General features: G+C 38.8%; 1 protein-coding gene across 2 annotated transcripts; it reads left to right on the top strand.

The window, feature by feature from the left end:
- The first annotated feature begins 69 nt into the window (after positions 1-69).
- Positions 70-27012, top strand: dennd3a (DENN/MADD domain containing 3a). Of its 2 annotated transcripts, none has more exons than XM_032581509.1 (30): positions 70-253; positions 3753-3854; positions 4007-4153; positions 4232-4367; positions 4550-4665; positions 4752-4882; positions 5074-5185; positions 5288-5407; positions 5505-5603; positions 5693-5812; positions 6159-6274; positions 6993-7148; positions 7233-7329; positions 7418-7521; positions 8856-9040; positions 9113-9272; positions 9764-9920; positions 10356-10578; positions 11999-12078; positions 13651-13830; positions 13911-14081; positions 15613-15742; positions 15975-16082; positions 18499-18596; positions 22834-22988; positions 23225-23291; positions 23403-23475; positions 23572-23681; positions 23791-23928; positions 24940-27012. In XM_032581509.1, the coding sequence occupies exons 2-30, from the start codon at positions 3774-3776 to the stop codon at positions 25159-25161; spliced, it is 3792 nt and encodes a 1263-aa protein (XP_032437400.1). In that variant the 5' UTR covers positions 70-253; positions 3753-3773; the 3' UTR covers positions 25162-27012. The 2 variants fall into 2 exon arrangements, with proteins under 2 accessions (XP_032437400.1, XP_032437399.1); XM_032581508.1 differs by having other exon boundaries at positions 22816-22988.
- The last annotated feature ends 886 nt before the right edge of the window (positions 27013-27898 follow it).

Below are 27898 nucleotides of genomic sequence, written 5' to 3'. Positions count from 1 at the left end.
CGTATAAAGTCATCTGTCTTACTGGGAGCTAAGCTTTTATTTTGACAGAGCACAGGAAACCAGCAGGGTCGTGTCGCTGCCAAGTTTAACAAATCAGCGGTAAACCAGTGTGAGTGTCTGTGAGTTTTGAATCACTGCGTACAGTAAAGTTTGTGGAGTTTTTAAACGGCTTTGTGACCGCGAACAATGGCCGTGTTGGCGAGCTAACCGAATGTCGGAACCGAACCCAGTGGAAATGACCGAGTAATATAAGGTTTGTCACTTTTTTTTTTCAATATGACTTGGTCTGTCTGAACTCACGTCTCGCTTTTATTTTCTCAGAGTTCATACTGTGATAATTGTTTAGGTGGGGTAATTGCAGAAAACTGTTAACCTGTTGGTACTTTCTGGTTTAATTTGTTTTGTTTGTTTGAAAATTGTATTTTAGTTAAACGATTTGGCTAATGGACCCATATGTTTCTCAAACAATACAGAGAACTAGAGAGGCCAAAGGGAGTTTCTGCTTTTATAATATGCACGTTTTGTTTTTTTTAAAGGACATTGTTTTGAAACCTAAACATATAAATAAGCCCTTTTCTGGTACTTCTCCTTTGCGTTAGTCACTAGGAGACATCATGAAGTTAGTTTTCCCTCATTAGCCAGTAAAAATCTATTAAAGCTTTGTCTAGTGTCTACTAAAAGGGCATGTCACTCGTTTTTAAGAGGTCACCTTATTCCTGTGTGTCAGGAAGTTATGAGGTCGCTTATAAATTCAGAGTTGGACACTTTTATCATTTAAAAAAGTAAGGAAACTAACTGTTCAATATATTCAATATATGTTATTGTTTTTATTTACAAAAATTATTGCTGTAAAAACGGGGGGGAAATGTGATACCAGTTTTTGGGATAAGTTGTTAACTCTCCTGAGGATCAGAAAACTTAGAAAAAACTCATTATGTGACTTTTATCAGACTGTCAAAAAGGCAGTCTATTGTTCAGCCAGTGTTTATTTTTCAAGTTTGCTTATAAACCAAAAAGGGGGAAAAATCGCAATATATACCTTTGTCACTGGTCTCTGACAGATATGAGGTAGAACGTGTTGAACGACTTGAACAGTGTAGAGTTGCCTCTCAAAGGTGAACACTAAATTCAAGTCCCAGGTATTGTTTATCAGTTTGTGCTCAGTGCAAGCATGTTGATTGAGGAAAAATGCAGTTCCTTTACTGTGCAAGTGCTCAGTGTGCCTTTCTTTAAAGTTCCCCCTTTATGTTTTCATTAGTAAACTTCCTTTACCTGTATAGGGAAATTATTTCAATGTGCAAATAATCATTGCCACTATTGCAACTTTCAAAGTTTACTTAATGAGGGGGTTTCAGGTCCATAAATGACTTAAGTGATGTTTCTTTTCCATGACACAGCAGGGTTGTTAGTCAGAGGCTGTATGACCCGAAGACTTAAAGAGGGTATGCATGACAAAGGTGAAACAGACAGTATGTTGAAATAAGAATAATGATAGAAATGAAGTGATTGGCATTAGGAAGAAAAATACAAGTAGAAACCTAAAGGAAAACCAGCAAGACATGAATAAAAGATTTGAGAGAAGGAATTTTTAATACGACGAAAAGAAGGCTAATATATTAAACTTCTCAGTTTGAGCCTTTAGTTGCAGCTAATGCATGTCAGATGTTCACAGATGGCCTGTGGTATGCTAGCAGACTTACAGGATATGTTTTTCTGTGTTTAAATATAGTGCTTTTCACATAATTTTCCCATCCTGGAAGATGGTAAAAACCTGCAAATAAAGCTTGAATTTTTTGCTATAGCACCATCATGGCTGGCATTTTTAGAAAAGTCCCTCTTTTAATTCAAAACATTTATTTAGTGGTTGTAAAAAAAAAATCCTTTGTGAAGGAACAGAAAATAACCCCTAAAGCTTTTAATGGCGCCCATCTCATTTCCTGGAAAATAAAAGTAATTGTAGCATTTTTATAATGTATAATTTGTTCCTTTTTGCTAGTTGCACTAAGATCCAATGTAAAACAGGCATGTTTTTCTAAAATAGAGAAATTTGAAAAGGAGAAACATCACAACAAATCACAGTAAATATGAAAAATTTAATGAACATTAGTAAAGAAGATTTTCATCAACTAAATGACCAATACATTCTGGAAAAGCCTCAAAAGTTGTCACTGTCATAGTAAAGGTGCCTCCAGGTCAGTATGCCCTTTTACCAATTCATAGCCCCATTTTGTACCAACATGTTATCAGTTTACTTTTCCTACTTCCTACTTTCTACTTCCTGCAAATACTTTCATACATTTAAACAAACCATTTCCCCCTCACACCCTAAATCACACAAAATACATTTATTTTTCTTTGAATAAGTATTTTCAGAATTTATTGAGGTCAGTTAGAGCCTTTCATATCTAAGGTATGTTGAAGGGAAAATTATTATTTGAAAGTGTTTGCCCAGTTGGTCCGAGTCTCTAGAATCTTTAATAAATAACTCATGACTTCATCTTCTAGTGAGGTATAAATAGCATTTTACGCAGAGGCCTCTTAGCTTCAAAATGGGGGAAGACACAAGAAATTCTAGTTGAAGTAAGGCAATCTTGTCCATGGTCTTGACTGACTTAAAGTGAACTTTCAACATTTGGAGCAAAAATTTAAAAGTATAAAACAACTGGAACTGTGACAAACGAGGCCTGGAAAGAAACCATGTTCATCTTCCTGACATGGACATAAACGTGGATTTGGATAAATTCTATTGGAATTTTAACTTAATCAGAATTTAGACGTTCATTAGATGAGGCAAAGATGTTTTCATGTGGATTTGGTGTTAAAGCAAGAATGAAGCTTTGAAAAAGGACCTCATTCCCAATGTTTAGTATGATAGAGGATCTGTTATGGTATGGACATTTTTATTTTCCAAAAACCCTGGACGCTTTGCTAGGCATCGTCCATGCTTTGAATAAAAATCTGCAGTTTTTTAAAGAATGCTCAAAATTGGTCATTCTTGTGTGTTTAGGAAGAACGGGGACAACAAAACCTTTGATTGTAATGGTCCTACAGTAACAAAACCAATCGTAAATTCTTCTATTAAAAAGCTTATTATACTGCTATAAAATATAAATAGTTTCTTTTACAAGGAGTGTCAATGATGATTTATGTTACCAGTGATGTTAAATATGACCCATATGAAAAGAACACCAGTGCCAGAGAATCTAAAAACTCCTCTAAAAGAGGTTCAGTTACGGTAATTTGGTAGCGTTTGTGGTTTCGATTCCTCTGATGAGACACTTGGTTTAATGCACCAGTGGGTAACCCTGTGACACATCTGCTCTGTGGATGCAATGCTGCATGTAATTCATGAGAAAAAAAGGTGTTGACAGTTTTTAATAGATGCGTGTTATGTTTTGCAAATATTAATCAGTGCAGCTGTTTTTGTCTTATGTAGAAGTCTTTGAAGGAGTCTTATTTTTATTAAGAGTGATCAATTAGCCATCATGGCAGCTTTACCTTCTTCTGTTTGGTTTGTCATAATGTAAAAGGTGAGCTATCAATTTCAAAACTGTTTTCATAACAAATATGAAAACAGATGCAGGATATTTTATCTGTGTTCTATTTTTAAATACTCTGGATTAACATGTCATGCAGATTTTCAAGGACAATTTGTATTCAAGCAATGCAAAAATATTACATTATTAGTGATGCATTCTCATCAAAATGTCTCCAAGTGTATGTAAGTGTGCTGTGTGTGTGTGTGTTTCTAGGAGTGTGTGAACTCTGATGTGATGGCGGAGCTCCCATCTGGGCTCCTGGAGGCCTGTGTAGTGGTAGGAGCTCCCAGCGATAAGCTTCGAGAGTTACAGCAAGTATGTATGCACAAAAATGAAGTGAGACGAAAAATGTTATCAGTTTTTTTGGATTTCCAAACTGCATCATTAAGTTTTTGTTTATAAAAACATAATGACTTATCCTTATCATACATCTACGACAAGTAATACGATTTTGCAATCCCTTCCAGCGCACAAAGTCAAGTGAGCTCCCCCTGCTGGATCCTGAGGTACTGCAGGTCCATGCTCCGCCGTTTGTTTCCATAGAGGCCAACTCGAACCACGTCATTGGTCCAGCTTTCAGCCGTGTGCAGAGGAGAAGAAGTTTCATTAAAAAGGTTTGCTTCATTAACTAATTTATTAAAAATGAAATAAAAATAATTCGAGCCAATAGCCATTTTTTCTGTAACCTGCAGAAGAGGCGAGATCGTGCTGCGGAGGGCGTGTCTAATGGAGATTCAAGCAGTCGTCGCGAAGCATCGCCGACAACGGAGGACATCAGTGTTCCGAAGGATCTGGACCTCATCGCTTTGCCTCAGCTCTGTTTCCCTGGTAAAAGCATTTATATACTAATTTATATACAGAAGCACAATTTAGTGCAAATATTTGGGTCATATCTAATGCAGCTTGTTTGTGCACCAGCTGTGTTCACTTTTAATTGTTTTTTTAATACCTCTTACAGCTTAGATTATCAGTGTTTGTGTTTTATTTGGTACCTCTTGTTTTTTGATTAGATGGTCTTCAGCTAGCCAGTGAGCAGAAAGATGACACTTATCACTTCTTGGTTTTTACCGACCTGTTTGGTAATAGAAGCCATGGAGTTGTTGTCCAATACTACAGAGCTGTGCAGGTACTAACACGCATGGAGCTTGATCAGTAAAACATTGAATATGATAAATTCAGAGTTTTATTTCTGATCCTCTTTTACCTTAACAGTCTGTTCAGGAAAGTGTCTTCCAAAATGGCCACAGATGGAATGCACCCAAGTGTCGTCTGTTTGCTCCTTTTGCTGTGTGCATCATTTCAAAGTTTCCCTACTACAATGCCCTGAAAGACTGCTTGTCATGGTAACATAATTTTGTAAATATATTGCTTTTGATCATGATTTAACTGAAAATAATTATGTCAGATCTAATGGAACTCTCTCCAATAGCTAGTATAAGATGCTAAAGAAAAAATATAACATCAACCCTTAACAGCTTAGTATATCTCTAGTTATCTATTATTTGTAATAATGCTTCTTTCTCATCATTGCCAGTCTGCTGGTCCAGTTGCGTACTGCGAGACAAGCTGATCTTGAAGAAACAATCAGGGAGTTTTCAGCCAAGCTGTCCCTCGTTCCCTTACCACCTCCTGGACAGCTGCATGTGGTCAGAATATATTCCTGCCTTTCTGTGCATCTTCTGTACTAAATTCTACTTTCTTTCTACACCACATTATAATAGATCTAAACATTAAAATGTGTTTGTCAGTCTTTCAGTCTTCGTCCCCTTCAAGTGGTTCTCCCGTCCAGAGACGATCCGGACAGTCCCCTTGTGGACATCAACCTTCACCTTCCTCTTCTCTGTTTCACTCACACAGCTCTGCTCCAGGTGGTTATTTCACAGACACAGCACACAGGAGAGCATGAAGTCTGTAAAAATGCTATTCTAGAACAGACTTAAGTTTTCCCATTGCTGCGTCTTCCAGGTGCTTTCCTGCCTTCTGCAAGAGCAGAGGATTGTCTTTTTCTCCTCAGACTGGGCCAGACTGACTCTGGTGGCAGAGAGTTTGTTGCTGTACCTGCAGGTTAGTGGTTTTTTTTTTAATTATATTAATCAAAAAAAGAGTTAAAAACAATATCCTTTAGTTTATCTCTTCCTGCTTCTTGCTCTTAGCCGCTGTCCTGGCAACAGCCCTACGTTCCTGTCTTGGCCCGAGGAATGCTGGACTTTCTTATGGCGCCGACTGCTTTCCTGATGGGTTGTCACATTAATCACTTTGAAGAGATTGCTGCTGTAAGTATAACACCACAGTTTATTGCTTAAATTTTGCTTACCAGTAATTTACTAAATAAGTTAAATTAAAACCACAGATGCAAACTAAAGAATTATTGGTTCTATGCTGTAAAATCCGCATCTCACAAAAAATGTGAGGTTTTATAATTAGTATAGTGTCTGATTTGTCATTATTAAACTCATATATGGAGTTCAACAATGGCTGCTTGTTCTCAGCTGTCTTCATCTTTATTCATTGTCTCATTGAAGCTCAGCTCACATTTTCACAGAAGCTTTCTTTTCTGCAGACTGAGCCTTTCTCTGTTAAACTGTGCTATGTTTTACATGTGTTTATCTCTGGATTTAGGAGACAGAGGACCTAATCCTTGTGAATGTGGATGATGGCTTTATTCAGACATCGTGGTCTGAAGCTGTCGATCTTCCTGCATTACCTCTGGCTGCAGCAGAGTGCTTTATTTCAAGGTAACGCACATGAACCCAATCGAAAAGTATTGCTGTAGTGCTGTTTTATTTAGTTATTGAATGAAATTTATTTGCGTAAATGTTTTACATTTTTACATGGGTTAGAATGACCTAGTCAAAGTTTAGGCTTAAATCCAGTTGACAATATGTGCCGGGACTTGGAAGCCGGTGTTCGCAGATGCTTTTCACCCAGCTGACATAGCCTGAGATGTTTTTATGAAGATGAATCAACAAAAAAGTTTCAGCTTCTGGATGTGCACAGCTGGTAGAAGCATAACTCAAAAGACTCTAGATCTGCAGTTTGTGTTTGTAATGAGGACAAAATTCAAGCTAGGTAGAAAGTGTCAATATACCATCGTTAAACTGCTGTCTGAGCATTTGGAAACTAAATGAACAAAATATTTCCCTAAAGGTTTGAAGTTTTGAAAATTATGCACATCATAAAGAACATTTAGTTTGTCTTTGCTTTGCTGATCTATTGAATGACTGAGATGCTCCCAAACCTGTTATTTTATAGGCCAGTTTACCGGTACTTCATCATGTGCTCATAGTTCTTTAGTCAGAAGTTACTTGTGCTAAAAATAGTTTAATAACAGAAGTCAAATCTGAATCAGAGTTTAAGTCGAGGTTACATCCTGAAGACTTTTAAATTAGAAGAGTCGATGGTGGATATAATCCCCATACTAGACTAAATTTGTTTGTGCTTTGGGTTCTCCAGGGCAGAGAGCTTACAGCTTCAGTACGATTTGGAGCTGTGCCACCTTGGAACAGGCACAGATGTTAACACCCTTCGCTCCCAGCGTAGAGGCTGGCAGCAGAAACTCAACTCCCAGATCCAAAACATCGCCCTGGAACTAGTGGTCAACATCTTCAGGTGAGGATCCACCGAAAGATTAAAATACTGAACAGGTTAAAAAATCAGAAAGTCTTACTCTCTGGCACCTTGTTTTTTTATCAGAGGGGTCCAGGACTTCTTAAACCATGAACACAGAGTTTTTAATAGTGAGGAGTTTCTTAGAACAAGGGAGCCAGACGACCAGCTGTTTTACAGAAAGGTAATTGTCGACCATTGTTAAACTAAGATGTACTCTCTGTCACACACAGACCTGAGACTGTGACTGACTCTGCTGGAATTGTTCTCAGGTGTTGGAGACGCACATCTTTCACTCATTCCTGCGGGACAGGCTAAACCGGAAAAGAGATTCCTTCAGCCGCATGGAGCAGATGACACGAAGCCATGCACACAGGTATGTCGCTGGCATGATGTCACTGCTGAGGGGCAGTGATAAAAGTGCTGATTATTTTATTTAACACAATTTCTGGGAATATTTTTATTTTTTTATGTGTGTTTTCAATCCCATTCAGTTACTATAAATATCAGTTATTACACCTCTTGTCCCTTCTCTATCTAAAAGATGAAAAGTTTAAGATTTTCATTGACTGATTTATATTTCTTTAATACAATAAAAAAAAGAACATTTTAATATTTTTTTTCTTGCCCAACTGTGTAAAGTAGTCATTTATTGATATATTATAAGTCAAAGAAGAAGAAGATAGTACTAATATTCTGAAGCAAAAAATATATTTGCAAATTTCACACGTTAAACTGTCTAGCTTTTTTTTAATTGTCACGATTAACGTTACAAAACATCAGGCTCTGTGTGGATTTACTCGAGAATGTAGATCACAGGTGTCAAACTCCAGTCCTCAAGGGCCGCTGTCCTGCAGTTTTTAGATGGGCCACAGGTACAAAATACTGGAATGAAATGGCTTAATTACCTCCTCCTTGTGTAGATCAGTTCTAATATTTCTAATACTAATTATTATATTCAGGTGGTGCAGCAGAGGCACGTCTAAAAGACACCGGCCCTTGCGGACTGGAGTTCGACACCCCTGTTGTCTCCTCAACTTTGTGATCTCTGAAATGCTGCCAACTTTTCCAAATCCAACATTTTGATAGATCGAGGTTGAAAAATTATATAAAATAAATAAGACAGCAACTTGGCTGTTCTCTGTTGAGCCTTCCTGTTTTCCATTGGAAATCTCACTCTCTAGAGGGCTAAAGAAACCATACCTCCGACTTCATTTTAAGTACCTGACTGATTTGTAAAATCATTTTCACTTTTTCTTAATTTAATAATAAAATTCATACAAAGGTTGGTGTTGTGATCTGTTAATCCTCTGGTGTTCTGTGCTCAGTGAGTGGAAAACGATTGCTTTTTAGTTTCTGAATGGCTGGTAACCAGTTAGGGGCCAAACATGTTTCTGGTCACCAGCTGATTTCTCTGTTTCATCTTAATTTTCTTCTACATGAGTTTGGACCCTAAAATCCCAAAGAATCCCCAAACCAAAACTGTCCCAATTCTAAGTTTTATAGCTGACATTGGTGATGATTTGCCATTGCCAAGCATATTGGGAGATTACACAATCCCTTTTTCCTACTGAGCACTGGCTTTCTTGAGTGACATTTGATGTGGCACAGTCATGGTTTAAATATTTGTACCTAAAGTTTCTGAAACTTGGTCAAACTACTTTCTCTCACTGTCAAACAAAATCCTCTTCCCGACTGTGTTCTTTGCAGGAATCGTGCAATGACAGAATCTCCACGCCGCCCTCCGATGTCTGAGCTGTCCAGAGCTGGCCCTGATCGCAAACTGAGCAAGCGGCTGGGAGCCAGTCTGCCGAATCTCGACCAACCCATTAATGAATCAGTCACGTTGAACGCAAACAGACTATTCTCCATTCGGAAGATTGGTCCCGATAGTGGTCAGTACTGGTGACTGAACTGAGAATCATTTGAATATGATCTCATTCCTGAATACATATTTTTCTCTCTAGGGTTGAAGTTTCTTCAGAAACCTCTGAAGGTGTTCCGTCTCCCAGAGTTCCCGCCACCATTAGCCTATCATTATGTTCAGAACTATTACTCTGACATGGTAGCCTCACTGGGGAAGGCTATTACTGCGACACCACCTGATGAATCTGCGCTCCTGGCCAGGTATCTGCCGAAATGACAGAGAGGGTTTATAGTTTCACCTGACCAGATTGTTCAAATGTAATTTTTTGCTGACACTAACTGAAGAACAATTATATGATTCAGCACTGAAGTAATGCAAATAAAATGCGGCAATTACCCCTTTGATTATGTAATTTTTCTGGTTAGCTCATTCCTGCCCCAGCTTCTGACTGCTAGAGTCCTTAAAGAAATAAAAAAAGCCAGATCTGCATTTCTGCTGGATTTTCCTCTGTATCTTTATTTAGTACAAAGCCTGCTTCTTGAAGAACAGGTTATAGCTCATGAGTCATGAAGATTTTATCATTATGTCCTCATGGTCTTTGTTTTTGTTTGCATTTCAGGCACTGTGAATTAATTAGCTGCTTTTCAAGATTTCAGAACCCCTTAGTAGATTTTCTAAAGGGCTCTAGATGATCAATTAAATCCTGTTACGGTTTATGTGTAGCTTATCCAGTCTGTTCTTCTGTGTGCAGATACCATTACCTCCGGGGTTTGGTGAACACTGTGTCCAACAGGCGTCTGGATGCATTAGAGGATTTTCATAGTCTTTATAAGACCGACGCTGAAATCTTCCCTTCACAGATGGTTAACTCTTTAATAGACTCCCTGCCAGATGTTGAGCGGGTACAGGTCAGTTCAGACCAACTCCACTTTTTTTTTTTATTATTGAATCTAGAAACTAAAACTACTGCTGAGGTTTAAATGCGACATGTACATTACACATACATTCCTGCCCATTTTTAATCACATTACACCAACATGTGTGATAGATAAACACAAGGTAGCGCATAATTATTAAGGAGAACTAAAAGGGGTGTAAATAGCAAATCTACACCAGTTGTTTGTGATTTATATATTTAAATGTCTTTTTAAAATAATCCACCTTTTTCCTTTTCCCTCTATCGCATAATATTTAAGTAAAAAGCATTGAGGTTTGTGCTTGTAATGCACCAAATTAGACAAAAAGTTTTGGAATGGGCTTATTTCATTGTATTGTATTACCAGTGGCTAACAGTGACATGGACAGCAACACCTCAGTATTGAATATCAAAATTGTCTTTGCAGGTGGACAGAAGGCCAGAGATCAAACGCCTAATCAGTCGGCTGAAGAGGGAACAGGAACGGGAGCGTGCGACCCAGGGCACAGGACAGGAAGACGCAGCAGTAAAGCGTTTCCAGCTGCCGAAAAAATACATGCACTTGGAGGAGTTTGTGAAATGTGTCCAGGAGTCTGGCATCGTAAAAGACCAAGGAACTATTCACAGACTGTTTGATGCTCTAACCGTAGGTAAGGAGGAAATTTTTATTGTACTTTTTTACATGTGTGTTTGGCTTGATTACAGTTAATGAGGGACACATTGTTTATTGCTAGTTTGTACTTTAGTTTATGGTTGTTTAATAAACTCCAAGGTTTTGGACTACTTGCTTTTAACTATTGTCTGCAGGAATCTTTCTGCTGTGCCCTTTCTTCCGCCTTTTCAGGCAAACATTTATTTCTTGGGTTAATGATTGACTTGCCCCGTCTGAAGAGTTTGTCACATACATTTTCAGATTAAACCGAGGCCTTAGATAAGCTTTGTTCTACTTTAGCATTTGTGTGCATGTTTTACACATTCTGCAAATGTTTCCACATGGGACTAACTTGAATAACACTTGAATGTAGCTCTACTTTATCTTAGAATATTTAAGATTTTTTCCAACATTGAAGTTCTTGATTATGCCTTTCAATCCAGTGAAAGAAAGATGACGGGTTAGAGTGAGAGCTGCTCTCTTTTCTATCTCATTGGTTGTCATGTTTGCTAATGTATTTCTGTTTAAGGTTTTTTTCCTTGGATGAAGGTAGTTTGTTGATGTGAAACTTACTTTTCTAATTATGCAATCAAACTTATTCATTTAATATTCATATTGTTGCTGTTTGTAACAAATTATATTACCAAGATTGATGTGTCTGTCAGTTGCTGGGGAATCCTGTCTCGTCATAAAATGCACACCATTTTCTTCACAATGTATTTGCAAAGTTGTGAAAAACAAGAAAAGTGTGCTTAAAATTTTTTATTTATGGCAGAGTTTTCCAGACATGCGATCCAACCTTTTTTCTCTGCTCTCTATTTTTAACCTCACATTTCATAGATAATCAAGTTTTTTTTTAATTATTGGATTGTTTGGAAACACTCTCAGACATCTATGGAAGTAGGTAGTAGGGACTTACGGTAAAAATTAAAGGGTGACGATGTCTTTAAAAATCTGAAAGTTGTCAGATTCTCAGTTTGCATCATCAGTGATCCCATGCTGTCTGCATTTAAGTGGTGGCACTAAGCTGCTTAATTAGTACTTTTAACTCAGCAAAGGATGTACAGGATTAAATTAAGTTTACTTGACTTGTCCCATACGGCTAAAAATTACATGGTTGTGTCTCGGTGGATGAGAGCACACACAGCTGCTGTGTTGATGTGGTGCTGAAGGCCGGCTCCAGCTGCTCACTCTGCAGGCTTGCTGGCACATCAAACAGCCTAAAAGAGAAAGAAAAACAAATCTTAGCCTCCAACCAGATGGTTGGGCATGTTTGTGTGCAACAGAGCTCTTCAAATAAGACTGCTCTGTCGGCAGATTTAAGAAAAACAAAATGTGGCTCAGCTCAGTATTCAACCAGTGTAATTTTGTGTGTGTGTGTGTGGGGGGGTGCGCGTGCGTGTGTGTGTACACTGCAGGTCACCAGAAGCAGGTTGGTCCAGACTTATTCAGGGTGTTTTACACCATCTGGAAGGACACTGAGGCCGAGGCTCAAGAGGTGTGTACCAAAAATTAAATGTGTTGATATCCATACCTGCAACAGGAGAGAACTTTGTAGAAAATATTTTAATTTGTCAATTACGGAAATGTGTGCGTTATTTTTTTTGTTTTTTTAATGTGTGAGTAAATGTTAGGAGAAATTCCCAAGCAATTTATTTTTCACTTGTTCTGCATGAGGTCTCTGCTTTCTTTCTGCTCTGCATTCACTAAATACATACAAACATGCCCATCAAGTCCAGCTGACGCGAGCAGCCCGCTCCTATTTTTCCGTCACGTAGTGTTTGTTCTTGTCTGCAGACGCTAAAACAGCAAACACAGAAATGATTTCAGAGATAGAGAAACATGCTTCCTGACAGTGACCTCTAGGTACAAGCAAGAGTGAGACACTCAAAATATTTTAGAGAACAATGTCTGTCTTTATCAGGGAGGAATCAGGTTGGCGGTGATGTTTCCAAATGAATAGAAGATGGAGATATTTGTGACGCATGGCTGCAAATTGTTAAAGACAGCAGGATGTTTCATCCATTTTACTGATTTGTTACAAGATAAGATGCATTGACTGAAGTAGGATCAGATTGCTTAGTCATTGCTTGTGGTACATAAATTATTTACTGATTGATTGATTCGCAGTTAAGTTTTTGATTGAATAAATGAAAAGTGCTTTAACTTCTAGTGCAGAATGCTCAACATATGAGACTGGCAATGCAGACAGCAGGTTGCTTCGTCTCCCTTATTTTCCTCTTGCATTATACAGCTTTTATCAGATGGTATTTACTTCATGCTATTTTCATGTCCCTAATAGCTCGAGTCATGGAGGAACAACAGCAGTTTGCATAAAGGTTAATAAATATGGCCAGATTTTTCCCTAAATAAATGCAAATGTTCTATTTAAATGTGAAAATAATGTTTGCCCATTTGTTTTATATAAGTTCTAGATCCTTCGTGTGCAATTTGACAATTAGATGGATGATTAGATTAATATTTTCCCTCGTTTATCACTTAAAAAAGCAAAATAGAAAATATTGAGTGTTTGAGTTCATTAGATATTTCTAGTAGTCTCTGAGAACTTGTATAAAATCTCTTTGAAGACTTTTCTTTTAAATATTAAATATTACATTGGCGATTGCAGGTTCCTGTGTAGATATTTACACCACATGCTCTTTTCTTGTACATTCTGTCACATTGCAACCACAAGCTTTATTTCATTTTATCTGAAATACCAACACGAGGTGGTGCATAGTTGTAAAGGATATACGGCTTAATCATTTTTCTAAAAATGCAAATCTGAAAACAGCGGCATGGATGTATACTGTATATTCCCAAACATACAGTGCATCCAATTGCAACTGTCATTTTTCTTCTCTTCCACAGTTATTCATCACTTTGTTGGTTTATTGTTTGAAATCCCAATAAAATAAAAGGGTCAATAGTTTCAGTGAAACAGAATGAGAAAAAGTTCCAGGATTTTTTTTTAAAGACTTGATTAGAAAAATTTCATGATGGATTTTCTTTGCCTTTTTTTCTCCTGGATGTAATGACTGTATAATTTTTTTTTAAATTTATTTTTAAGGTGTGTCTGCCGGCATCTGTGCTGGAGCACATTGATGCTACCGAATGTGTCTTCAAGCTGTCATCCTCTGTCAAAACAAGTCGTGGTGTGGGGAAGATCGCCATGACTCAGCGGCGGCTTTTCTTGCTGACCGACGGACGACCGGGATACGTGGAGGTGGCACAATATCGAGATTTAGAGGTGAGAGGAAAAACTGAGAATAAACAACACGAGCCAGTGAGTAAGAATTAAAAAAGATGACAGCAATTCTTCGTTGACAGGAAGTGAGGGTGTCCTCTGCTCCCTTCCTGGTTCTACGCATCCCCAGCCTGAAGATCCGTGTTCATGGAAGGAAGGAGACATTCGAGGCGAACCTGAAAACGGAAACTGAGCTGTGGAGTCTGATGGTCAAGGAGATGTGGGCAGGACGATCAATAGCTGACCGACACAAGGTAAAGCTTTCATCTAGGAGGGGGTGGGTAAGTGTAACTGTCAATATTACAAAACTCTGTAGAAGAATGAAAGTGGGCAATGTAACACCCTATCAAGATCAATTATTGAGTTATTTGTCACCTTTACTACCTTGTTTTTTATCTCAGTGTGTGTGCACATGTACACACACATGAACTGCAGTGACCTGTGTGGGCGTGGCTGAAATTCTGTCAGGCGCAGATGACCAAAAATATGCGTGCTGTAGTAGGAGGAGGTTTCCCTTTTTGAAACTGGACATCGTAGCTGAAACACACATTTTCAATTTCTTTCGTCTGTTAACTCTCCACCTGAATTGAAAAATCTCAGTTCTTCTTATTAGTACTGTGCACAGTTAGCAAGGTGATCATTAATACACATGACAGTGTTTTTATGTTTTACAAGCAGCACTAATTAAAAAACTCTTGTAACTAATCAGCCAACAAAAGACATTAGACAATTAGAAATAATTTAACAAAAAAAAGTCAGTATTAGAAAAGTTTTGCACATCTTAGACAAGGGAGTGTAAGTTGTATTTCTAAGTATTATACTTTTAGGTGAGAATTTTCACTTGGATGCACCAGAGTGGCCTATAACAAACAATGCTTATGTAAGGGCTGATTAAAAGTAGCCTTGATAAAGTTAGATTGTGGCAAAGCTGGAGCAGTATTTGTCAAATGTAGCATATATCCTTGCATCTCTGAAACTCTAGGCAAACACACAACAGTGTGATAGAAATTTAAATGAGTTGGCAAAACATATTTGATACATGATTTCTTAAACCAAAACTATATTACATCATATATCCTGAATTACATATTCTGAGAAGTGAGCTTAATATGGATTAAAGTTGGTGTACAACCCACTTTTGTCACAATTTAAAATGTATCCCGATGTCTTAAATTAATCTTGGCAAACAGGAGTTGCCGTTTTGTTTGGCCAATTTTAATATCCAAACATTAATAACTAGAATCCCAGATACCAGAGATCTGATGTTGTAAACAACGATTTCTTTTTTAAGTTGAAAAAACTAAAAAGGAAAAATAAACTATTAGCGAATTGTGTACTATCATTTAGAGATGTGCAATATACTAAGTTACAGTCATAGTTACCATATAAATGTGTGCAATCTCAAAATGGATTTATTTAGTTCACTCTTATGTTTCAAGTGCCATGCATTCACAGTTTGCATGCTACTCTCACCGTTCTTGCTGTTTACATTTGACATGGATGACAATAGCTGAGATGTGAAAGCATGCAGAAGGTGGCGGGGACATTGTGTGGTTTAAAGAAAAAATGTGAAAAATGTGGGTCAATAGTAATAAAACATATTGCAATATTCAATCATAAATTTTTTTTAAACATTGTGAAGTCCTTCTATCTCTGTTAGATCAAGTTTTTAATTGTTTAGTTTCATTCTTTCTTCTTAAATATGTACAAACAGCAGGTAAATTAAGTTTTTTTTGTTTGTTTGTTTATTCTTACTCATTACATCTAAAATATCTTTGTCTCCAGGATCCACAATATATGCAACAGGCTCTGACCAATGCCCTGTTGATGGACGCTGTAGTGGGCAGCCTTCAGAGCAGTAAAGCCATCTATGCTGCTTCTAAACTCGCTTACTTTGACCGCATGAGTCTAGAAGGTGAGATAACTCTTTCTCCATCCCCCGCTACTGTGTTTGCTTTTGTTTTATTATTATTGCATTTTTTAAAATCTTTTTTGCTAAACCCTCTGCTCATAGAAGCTTTATCACGTAATGCGTCATCTGAAAGTTTTTTTTTGGAAGAGTAATTGGTGCATGGAAGAGCTTCCTGTTGCATCACCATGTAGTCATCCCATTAAAGGTTAATTACTTCTGTTTTATGCGTCTCCAGCTCAGATGATGGTTCCCAGCACAACTTCAGAGACGCTGAAGCATAAAATAAACCCATCAGTGGAATTTGCCGTACCCCAGGCTGTAGATGTGTTGTTGTACACTCCAGGTACACACACACACACACCCCAATACACGCACGCACGCACACACACCCACACACACACACACACGCACACCTCCTGAGCAAATCCTGTAACTGAGCAGTTGCTACAGCATTCCTGTTGACACTGTGGTGACAGGTGTCAGGTTCCTCTGGTATCTGATTGGTCCACAACGAAGTCTGGCTTTTGATTGGTTGTTTTTCAGCAGTAGAAGTGTTTTGTAATTCTACATTGCATTGTGGCACCCACCCCCACTGACTGACACAATTAACAATTACTGATTATGCAGTTAACCTTTGGTTTACAATCAGCTCTTACATTAACGGGAAAAGCGTGTATGTGCACATTAAATTTTCCAGCAGCACTTCCTCCTCGTCCGGTCTCCCTTTTCGGGAAAGTGCTAAACTGAAAGAAATTTGTCTAATTCATTGAATATTGTGAAAATACTGAATTTAAAGGAAGCTTCCATTTAAGGACTTTTCAAAAGTACTTAGTTATTGTCAATTTAAGCTAAAGTTTTTGGACAAGACTATATTTCAGCCCATAAATGTTTGAGTATGTTTCTTAACACACACATTTTTAAGTCACAATCCTCATGAGCCTCTTCCCTGCATGTTCTTCATGTTTCCCTGATCCATGACAACTGATTTAAATTAAAAGGTCTATATGTTTTTCCATAACTTTGGGATGCAGAGGTGGTGATTCAGCCATTTGAATCAGAGTCTAATCTAAAAAAAAAATCCATAAAAGGTAATGGGCCATTTGAGAATTGCTGCTCTAAACTCACCTTGGAGTTTTTTTTGACTCCACTGCAAACTAAATATAAATGTCTTCCTTTGCAGACCAGCAGGAAACTCTGCAAGCCTGAGAGTGACATTGACATGAGTTATTTCAGATTCATTTTTAGACAGAGGAAAACAGGGGGAAATTATTAGACATTGTTGGGCTATTGCTAACACTATTCACACCAGGTAATTCAGAGAAAAATATATTAACACAATAAATCTATTAAAAGAACACTCATTAAACTAAAAAAAATAAAATACAAGCTGAAACTTATGAACAGATAATGATATAAACTAGGAAAAAATGTTTTACAAGTAGGAGTAAGCAGTAGTTTTTGTGTGTCTTGTTTCCTAAAAGTATTTGGGAAATGAGGAGCATACAGACAATTATTTACATTAGATTAAAGAAAATTCCCACATATCTATATATTATATTACTATTAAGGTAATAATTGATAGAGACTCATTTGTTAACAAGAAAATATTTAAATGTGTGTGGCCAGCATGTGTCGTAACACAGAAAAGTGTCCCAAGAACGGAGCCCTGAGGAACCAGTCGTCTGCTGGATGTGCGCTCAGATTCATAATGTCTTAAAGAAACAAAAAATGTGAAGTGTCTTGTAGCAACATTAGCTTAGAAACTCAAACATATGAGGTTTTTCTGATTATATTTAAAGATTTTACTAGATTCTTGGCAGCTGTTCCGTTTTTCCAGCTTTTTTATTCTGGAACTTGACCTCTGTGTCTGTCTTACAACGCTTCACATTTCAGCTGATTTTAGATAATTCTTATTGCTTTTTCATCACTTCTGGTTTGTTTGCGAGCTCCTCTGGCATTTTTGTGCAGATGTTTAGAAACCTATTCTTCTGGTAAACCTTTACTGGTCAATCTAAACCTCTGTTGACCATTAAACATGACTTGTGACCTTTTTTGTTGTTGTCTTTGTGGGTGGTGCACTGTTGCTATACGGTTGAGGAAGGCTAAAAACGAACAACAAAAGCTGTGGCCTTTAGTTTGCAGCCATCTGGGGCCACTCAGAAACAAGCTGGTAACGGACCTACCACCAACTCAAATACACTCATGTGAATGACAAACACAGCCCCTCTGTGGCAGCCTTCTCTTTGCTGAAAAGAACACATCTAGCTATTCACGTCTGTCTCCCTGAGCTAGCCTCTCCCGCTTGAATATAGGTCACTGAATTGAGTTTCTGGCCCAAGACCAGTTTTCTCACCCCCTCATTCCTCACCACTCCCTTCTTTCAGTGTGTACGTTTCTCTCTCTGCTCCCCTTATGAAATGCAGGATGTTGCTCTCTCTCTCTTTCTTTTTTTTTTATTCCAGCAACAGTGAATATGTAGGAAAAAATGTGACCGTTAGATCAAGGCAGGGTGGAGTCAGTCTGCTCAAGAATACTGCAGAGCATGAAGGGTTTTGACTCAAACTATATAATGGTCACACCTAAACAGAATCTGGTGCAGTTGCAGGAAACATCTTTACCTCATTCGTGTGTGGGTTTTATAACTCTGTGCATCTTCTGGTCAGAAAGCAAAGTTTCTAATAAGTGTCTTTGGTGAAAGTTTTTTTTTATTTTTTTTTCATCAAAAAATAACTGATAAATGCTGCTTGTGTGTGTTTCAGGTCAGTTATGGGTGTCTGTGGGTGGAGGGAAGGTGATGGTCTATGATGCATCCAGCTGGTCCCTCATACAAACCTGCCAAGTTGGAAATGCAAGACTGGTAAGAGAAACCAGCAGCATGCTGGTTATTAAAACTTCTGGTGATTTTCCAGTTGACAGTTTTTTTTTTTCTTTTTACAGAAAAGCTTCTTAAAAACAAAAGAAATCACACCCTCTGTTTTCTGTCAAAGAGCGTAAGCTGTCTTTAGTCATAGCGGATATTGTTTTTCAGTGCTGATGTTTGGGACAGACACACCTTTTGACTCTGCTTAACAGTGTAACATTTTAAATGTATTCTGACTACAGCTGCCAATTTCAAATTATCTATATGTGTGTGGTTTTTTTGTTGTTTTTTAAATATTAATGTTCATTACAACAAATAAAATGGGGTTGTACTACTGTATCCTCTCTACTCTTTGTTTGAGAATGTAGTCATTCTCAATAAAATCTTGTTTCAAAGTCAGGATATGGATTTGTTGGGATTAAATGTTTGAGTAATTATTCCAAGCTCTCTATACCTGATTTGGTACTACTGTATATAAAACCAAACTAAAGAAACAGATTATCATCCGTGCTACACTATATTACCACAGTGTTGTCTCATCTGCCCTCACAGACATGTAAAGTGGAGTGACATCCCATTTTTAATCCATCGGTTTAATGTGATGCTGGGACTCACTTTGCAGATGCAGCAGCTTAAACTCATCTGGGAAAGCTTTTTCAGAATGTTTAGGAGTGTTTGTGGACATTTTTCTCCAGTCTTTCAAAAGCTCATCAGTGGGATCAGACACTGATTTTGGACAAGAATCACTGTCCAGACTCTGCAGGTCATTCAAATGATGCCAATCTATTTTTATGATGGAATCATTGTATGCAATAAAACCACTTGTTTAATCCCAACTGTTTCAGGGAAGAAGTTCTAATTTATTAGACGGACGTTGTGGTCGTAAAGAATATGTTAATCTATTTTGGGAAGATTGGTATGCATCAAGCAAAGAAAATATCTAAGGAAATTGCTGAAATTGGATTAAGAACTATCCAATGAATTATAAGTAAACTGAATTGATAGGGAACTATCATCTTCAGAGGTATAATCGCTAGTGAAAGTAGGAGCAATTCCAATCACAATGCAAAGAGGAACTCATAGAACTGGGACTGAACTGCTGTGTAGCCTTAGGAAAACCAGTGATGAGTGAGGCCAGTAAAAAAAAGAAGGCTTCTGGTAATCAAAAATATTTGACTCCGGAGCCAGACAGGTTCAGCTGTTATCCATCACACATGCCACTGAAATCAGATACAGATGAAGCAATTTTGCCCCTCTGCCTTTTTTCCTTTCATTTTCTTTTTCTGCTTGCAGTAACTTGCATGTTAACATTGTTAACACTGTTAACATGCAAGTGGAGTTCTTCACAATTAAATGCAGACCCCGATACCTCCCACGTGAGTTTAACGCCATTCTACTCACTGCGGTTTACATAGCACCGGATGCTAACGCTAGCTCGGCCGTGGGACTCCTGCATGATACTATCAGCAACAACCAGAACAAGTACCCCGAGGCTGTTCACATCGTGTCTGGGGACTTTAATCATGCTGATCTGAAATCAGTCCTCCCCAAATTCCATCAACACGTAAAGTGCATAACCAGGGGTGATAAAACTCTGGACAAGCTGTACACAAACATCAGACAGGCATACAGGGCTAAACCCTTAGCACACCTTGGCCAGTCTGATCACATGTCCCTGCTACTGACACTCCCCTGCGGAAACGTGTCCCCAGTACAACCCGGACTGTCACCATCTGGCCTGAGGATGCCTCTCACCAACTACAGGACTGCTTCCAGAGAACTGACTGGGAGGTTTTTGCACATCAGGACCTGGAGAACTACACCTCAGCAGTCTTGGACTACATCAGGTTCTGCACGGACAATGTCACCAGGAACAGACTCATCAGGATCTATACGAATAGGAAACCCTGGATGACTAAGGAGGTCCAGGGCCTCTTGAAAGCCAGGAACGCTGCTTTCAGGTCTGGGGACAAAGCACTCTACAGTTCTGCCAGAGCCAACCTGAGAAGAGGCATCTGCCAAGCTAAGGCATCATATAGAGGGAGAATAGAGAAGCAGCTCAGGAGCAACAACACCAGGCAGGTGTGGCAGGGTGTTCAGCACATCACAAACTACAAATCCAGCAACCAGCCATGCACGGAGGGAACCACTTCCCTGGCAGAGGAGATGAATATCTTCTTTGCCCGCTTTGAGGCGACACCTACCACAGCTCCATCACAGCTGCCTGTCCACAGCAGCTCTGCTCTCACAGTAGAGGAGTGTGAGGTGAGGCAGGTGATGAGGAAGGTGAACCCAAGGAAGGCTGCGGGACCTGACGGTGTGTCGGGACGGGTGCTTAAAGACTGTGCAGACCAACTGGCTGGAATCTTCGCAAAGATTTTTAACCAGTCCCTGTCTCAAGGCACTGTCCCTCCCTGCCTAAAGTCCTCTACCATTGTCCCCCTGCCGAAAAGAACCAACATCAACACCCTGAATGACTACCGCCCAGTGGCACTCACACCAATCATCATGAAGTGCTTCGAGAGACTGGTGCGGAGTCACATCCTCGCTGGCCTGCCTGCTGAGCTGGACCCTCTCCAATTTGCCTACAAAGCAAAGAGGTCCACAGAGGACGCTGTATCCACAGCACTTCATACTGCCCTGACCCACTTCGAGAAGCAGGGGAGCTACGTCAGAATGCTCTTCGTGGACTTCAGCTCAGCATTTAATACTATACTTCCCCAACGTCTGGTGTCCAAGCTAGCAAACCTTGGGCTCCCATCAGCCACCTGCAGTTGGATCCTGGACTTCCTAACAGGTCGCTCCCAGAGGGTCAGACTGGGCCCCCACACCTCCACTGCTCTGAGCCTGAACACCGGATCGCCACAGGGTTGCGTGCTCAGCCCACTTCTCTACACCCTCTACACTCATGACTGTGTCTCCAACCACCTCAGTAACAAGATCATAAAGTTTGCAGATGACACGACTGTTGTTGGTCTCATCTCAGGCGGGAAGGGGGAGCTGGAGTACAGGGATGAGGTGAAGCGGCTGTCAGAGTGGTGCAAAGTCAATAACCTGCTCCTCAACACCTCCAAAACAATGATCAACTTCAGGAAGAACAAAACGGACATCCAGCCTCTCACCATCAGTGGGACCTGTGTGGAGAGGGTCCCAGTGTTCAGGTTTCTGGGCATAGAGTTGGAGGACAAGCTAACCTGGAGCACCAACACCAAGGAGCTGTTGAAGAAGGCACAGCAGAGACTGTACTTTCTGAGAATACTCAAGAAGAACCGTCTCCCCTCAGACCTGCTGCAGGCCTTCTATCACTGCTCCATAGAGAGTGTGCTCACGTACGGTCTGTGTGTCTGGTACGGCAGTAGCACATCCGCGGACAAGAAGGCGCTCCAGAGGGTTGTTAGGGCAGCAGAGAGAACCATAGGCTGCCCCCTCCCCACTATGGAACAGATTTACACTTCCAGGCTCCACAAGAAAGTTTTGGACATTTTAAATGACTCTTCACACCCTGGCCATGGTCTCTTCCAGCTGCTGCCATCAGGCAAGAGATACAGAGCAATAAAAACCAGGACAAATCGCGTAAAAAACAGTTTTTACCCGATGGCAATCATGGCACTAAATTCAAAGGCATAAGAACTTCTGCTCTTGACACCACTTTGTTATAAATGTAAATTCTGTTGCGACACCTCCAGGCGCTGCAACCATCTTCTGATGTCTAAGTTTATTTCTCATTTTGTACTATTCATTTCTTTATCTTGGTATATTACGTATATACACATAACCTGCATCTTAACTCGAGTCGAGCAAATCTCAATCTCGTTGTAATCTGTTGATGACAATGACAAATAAATCTTATCTTATCTTATCTTATCTTATCTTATGTAAACATTCACCAGAAACAGAGAGACGTATCTCCTTAGGACTTTAATATTCTACCGCTGTCTCTTTGAAAGAAAACAATTAAACTGAGGTGTATCTTTTTTAAACACTCATGCCACCTAGTGGAGAATATATGTACTTGTGTGAATGAGCTTTCCTTAACTTTTTAAAATGTTGACTCTGTTTTTGTTATTTTGTTATAAAACATTTGCATAAAACTCGCAAATTTCTTTAATAGATTGAATATTATTACAATTAATCTGACAGTATTAAAACAGTAAATATTTTTTTGACTGAACGAAATAAATAAATAATTATATTAATCCTGAAGCTTATCATGTAGGTTTGTGTGTTTTTTCAGAACTGCATGCTGGGAGTTGACAGAGACCAGGTCTGGATGGGTTCTGAGGACTGTGTCATCTACATCATCAGTGTGGTGTCCATGGTCTGTAATAGGCAGCTGACTGAACACAGGGCAGAGGTCACAGGACTTGCACTGGACAACGAAAAATACTGGTAACACCTTATTTATAACTTTTAAATATTTTTTTTTTCTAGTTCTCTACTTTTGAAATGTATCACTGATTATTTATCACCAGAGCATCATCAGAGGCTGATAGTTTGATTGTTCTAATCTTAGGTGTTGAAATTTAATTTACTAACATACATTTCTCTAAAACATGCACATGTTCAGTTAGTTCTGTAAAAACGCATCCTGGATATATGTTTGAAATGTGTGCTGTAATCTTCAGCCGCAAGGTGGCGTACTCCTGCAGTGCGGAGGGAACCGTTGTGGCGTGGGAAGTCTCGACTCTACAGGTGAGTGGAAAATCAGCCGGTTGCTTCCCATCTCAGTCAAAATCTGGATGAATAAATATTTCCCAGGTTGACTTCACCACATGTTGTGGATTTACTCGTCTCTCCTTGTAGGTGAAGAGACATTTTCGTCTCTCCTGCAATCGCCTGCAGTCAGTCTACAGCTGTGGTGGAGTTCTCTGGTGTTGTGAGTTTCTTTTCTCAATAAAGCAAGACAAATGAAGCATGAATGGGCTTCTTTTCTAAATTACTGACTGTGTATTTTCTCTCTCCCTTTCTCAAGGCGCTAGGGACGGTATAATGGAGGTCTGGAGGAACGGTACATTAAAACAACATATAAATCTCCCCGAACAACAGAGAGTCACGTTTAGCTCTGCTCTGCTGATACCTGAGGTAGCACACAGACAGACTGTCTGTTATTATTATTATTACTGTGTTCGTGTATTTTAAGAGTGTAAATGTTGGACGTCCTCCTCCCTGTGTTTTCCTGTGTTTCTATTAGAGCGAGGAGCTTTGGAGTGTGTGTGTCGACTCTGCAGAGGTGTATATTTGGCACGTTAAAAACACGAGCAGACCTATCAACCGCGTGATGCTGCAGGACTGCACTGGATGCTACTGCATGATTCAAGTCAAAAACCAGGTTAATTCACAAACACACATATTGTGACAAAGGTAATAAAAAGCATCTATCTCTACAGCATAAATTAACCCTCTAAGGTCAATGCCCGCTCTGTCGGTTGGACAGCACGGACCTCAAGCTTTATAAAAGTACCATATTTTTAGGACTATAAGTCGCTACTTTTTCCCCACACTTTGATACCAGAGGCTTATAGCCCGGTGCAGCTTATATATGTATGTTTCCAGTTTTCTTTTTTTTTTTTTACTTTGTAGATGCGTCTTATAGTAAGGTGCGCTCTGTAGTTCGGAAAATATGGAAGTGTTTTTATATTGATTTAGTTTTTTATATACTTCCAAATAAAGCCAGATTTATGATCAATCATTTTCGCCATTATTTTGTTTGCATTTTTTGCATTTGCTTGAATACAATATGACACCAATTTTTCCGATTTCTTCAAATGCACCGCAATTCTAAAACAACCAATGAAAAAGTTTTTTGAAAAAGTACGGGGGGGAGAGGCGAGAGGCTCTGGAGAGAGTTTTGGAGAGGCCAAGAGAACGGAGCCCAGTGACATTTTGGATTTCGTTAGGAGTGTTTTGGATGAGTTTTTTGGACTATAAGTGTGTCAGTTAGAGTTGTGTGTGCAGATCCAAGAACTAAAAGGGTTAAAAAGGACACTGCTATATAAATCAGTGTATGATAGTAGTTTCACCCCAAATAGAAAATGAAGAAGGGTGTAACATATCCTAGAGGAACACCGTTTGGTATTGTAAGTGGAGGTGTTGTAGTTTCTTCAGGAAGAGTCCTGTCAGCTAAATAATTTCTAAACCAGTTCACCACTGAATCTTATCGTATCAAATCTGTTTAGTAGAAGTTTGTGGCCTAACAAAACAACACTTCAGCCAAATTTACAAATAAAGCTATACCAGTCTGGTCAATGAGTTGATTAAATAATTTCGAAGCAGCATAATATTTCAGTGATTTGGGACAGGGAAAGTGTAACCTGCTCCTTCTCTCTGTCTCTCTGACCAGGTATGGGTCGGGGGTATGGGCCGTGGTTCTACCAAGGGGAAGATTTACATCCTGGGCACGGAGCGCTACGAGGTTCTGAAGGAGCTCCACGGCCACATCGACAAGGTGACGGCGCTCTGCTCAGCTGAGGACCGCTACGTCCTCAGCGGAGCCGCCAAACACGACGGGAAAGTCGCCATCTGGAAGGTGGAGGATCCAGGATTAGACTCAAGCAAATGTTAGCTCTGCTCGAAGCGCTGCTAAAACTAATATGGAACTTCTCGTGAACAATGAAGGTTAAAAAAAACACAGAAAAATGAAGGGAAGCCCAATAAAGACCGATAAATAAATGAAGGAATTACATGTGAAACATCGAGTTTATATGAATTCAGCAAGTTTAAACCTTTTTCTAAGACTTACGTTAGCAATACTAACACAACTGAAAAGATGAACGACTGAAAAACACAGTGTGTGCTGATGGTTTTTACTCCAAAGTGTCTCACTTTAGATTCTACATATGTGTCTATTGTGTAAGGCCGTGTGCAATCTGAGAACATTATGTGCGTTAGCTTCACCTCATGCTGTGTGCTTGACGTAGAAATCTGCCGCTCCAAGGAGTCAAAATACCATGAAAATACAGAAGAGGTTAGAGATTTCAGCAGCACTGTGGGAAAGCCCCTACAGCGGTGCTTTAACACGAGGATGCATGGTGATGGGAACTGGAGTCGGCGAATACATCAGAGCATCTTGAGAACCTGTGCTTACTCCAACCGCAGAGCCTTAGAAAAGTATTCAGCCGTTTCACATTCTGCCACGTTACAGCCACAAACATTGGTGGGTTTTATTGGGGTTTTGTTTTATGGATTACCATAATTGTCCTGCTCGAATGAAAACCTTTTTATTCGTGTAACAGATTCCCATGCAGACGTGTAAAGGAAAAAGTTATTTCACTTCACAACGATCTATTACTTTGTATTTGTCCAATAAAACAAAATGAAGTACATTGTTTGTGGTTGTAATGTGGCAAAATATTAATAACTAAAGCACACAGCTTTTTTTCCTCATTTTTTAAATTTATTTATTTTTCTGAAATACATTTTATACCCTGTGTTATATTTAGTTTGTAGTTAAAATGACCAGAAAAGGTCAAATTGTTCACATATTTAACAGTCAGATGTTTATAACATGCCTGTAAAATGCTTCAATTGTTGGAGATGACTTGTTTTCTCGTATTAGCTGTTTAATCTCCCCCAGATTCATATATTTTACCATTCATTATTTTTTTATTTATCTGCTGTATCTAATTGAGTTCTATTTATATGCATTTCTATTTTCATTTACTTTTTAAAGACATAATTGGAAAATGTTGTGGCCAAAACTATTCTTACAAGTTTTTAACCAATAGTAAAAATACTTTTTAAAACAAAACATTTAATGCTTTTTTTTATTATTATTAACCTCATTTTTACAAAATATTTTAGAAGATTTTTGTCCTTTTGGGACATACAACTAACAGCATGTCAGAAACAGGATTTGATAAAATTGGGATTTTTAACTCAATCATAAAACCCTGAAGAAGAAAAACTCATTAACAACTTCTGACCTTAAAGTCAAGATAACTTGATTTATGAAACAGGACAGTAAGAAAATATACCGGCGGTCCACCTCTAACGGACTAAAAACACAAAATGAATACAGTTTTTGAGGGGTTTAGTCAATGTCTGGTCTTAAATTCAGCTGTTATGCTGTTGAATCACCTTAAACATGCAGCTTTCTGTCTTAAAGAAATCCTCCATTGTTGCTAAATTAAAATATTTTTACAAAGAAGAGTGGGACAAAATACCACTAGTGATATTCCAGTTATTGAATAGTATCAAGTGGAGTATTTATTAGGTTTATGGGGGCACATAATTGTCACATAGTGGCAAAAACTGATTATTAGTACTGAGATTATCCCTGTTTGATATTAAACTTAGTTTGTTGATCTGTGTCGAAAACAGAGTAAAAAGAGATTTGTTATTAACAAATACTTTTTCCAAGTGTCTTAAAATTTTTGGAAGCATATAAAATGCCAAAAGAAATAGCAGTAATGTTCACCAAAAATAACCTTGGTTTTAAATAGATTACACAAATAACCATAAATGGGATCAAAATGGGAAAAGTGTGAAATTTTGATCAATGTAGTCGGTGTGATTGTTTAACCAGCTCTATCAATAATCAAAATGGTCGCTTACATTATTTTAGTGGCAGAAGGAATCATTGTGAATTTTATTTATTAAATAGCAGTTGATTGATTATTTTTAGACACTTTTGTTTACAGCTGTATTGTGAAAATTTGGTATATTTATTCAAGGTATGGGAGAATATCCTTCTGTCCAGTGCCTACAATGCACTTTCTAATAGTTATCAGTAGAGGGCGCAGTTTTACCAAAAAGGAACGAAATTGGTCCAACATTTCGTAGCTTCAGACCTGCAGAAAAATCGGTCATCTATTGAGTCTGCAAGCATTCCTACAAAGTCAAATAAACATGATTACCATGACGTCACAACCCGTATCAACAGCTTCAAATCATCCACATAAACTTACTTAGAGTAGATGACATGTTTTTGTGTTAGTTTGCTCATTTTTCATTGACTTTACACATTATGCCAGTTTCTCTAATTCAAAGAACTGCCCTCCAGGAAGAAAATGAGCTGCTCAGCTCCCTGCTGCAGTCTGCACGATGGAAGACAAAACAAAGTCGAATAGACAAATCCCGCCCTGCTCGAGTGTCCTTGAGCAAAACACTAAATCCCTGCGTGGCTGCCGATCCCCCGTGGGGCTGGTGGAGGTATTTTTCCCCTGCAGGACTCTGGCCTTTACAATAGTCTACACTTTGTGTGACTGTGCTGGACATTGTTTGGTAACATAAAGCCATAAGCAGCTGTTAATCTCCCAGCATGCAGCTCGACTTGTTCCTCAGCGATAGTTGGGGATAGG

This window comes from Xiphophorus hellerii, chromosome 13, assembly GCF_003331165.1.
Source record: "Xiphophorus hellerii strain 12219 chromosome 13, Xiphophorus_hellerii-4.1, whole genome shotgun sequence".
Classification (NCBI taxonomy): domain Eukaryota; kingdom Metazoa; phylum Chordata; class Actinopteri; order Cyprinodontiformes; family Poeciliidae; genus Xiphophorus; species Xiphophorus hellerii.
Note: the sequence above shows the minus strand (reverse complement) of the source record. Positions and strands in the feature narration are given on the sequence as shown.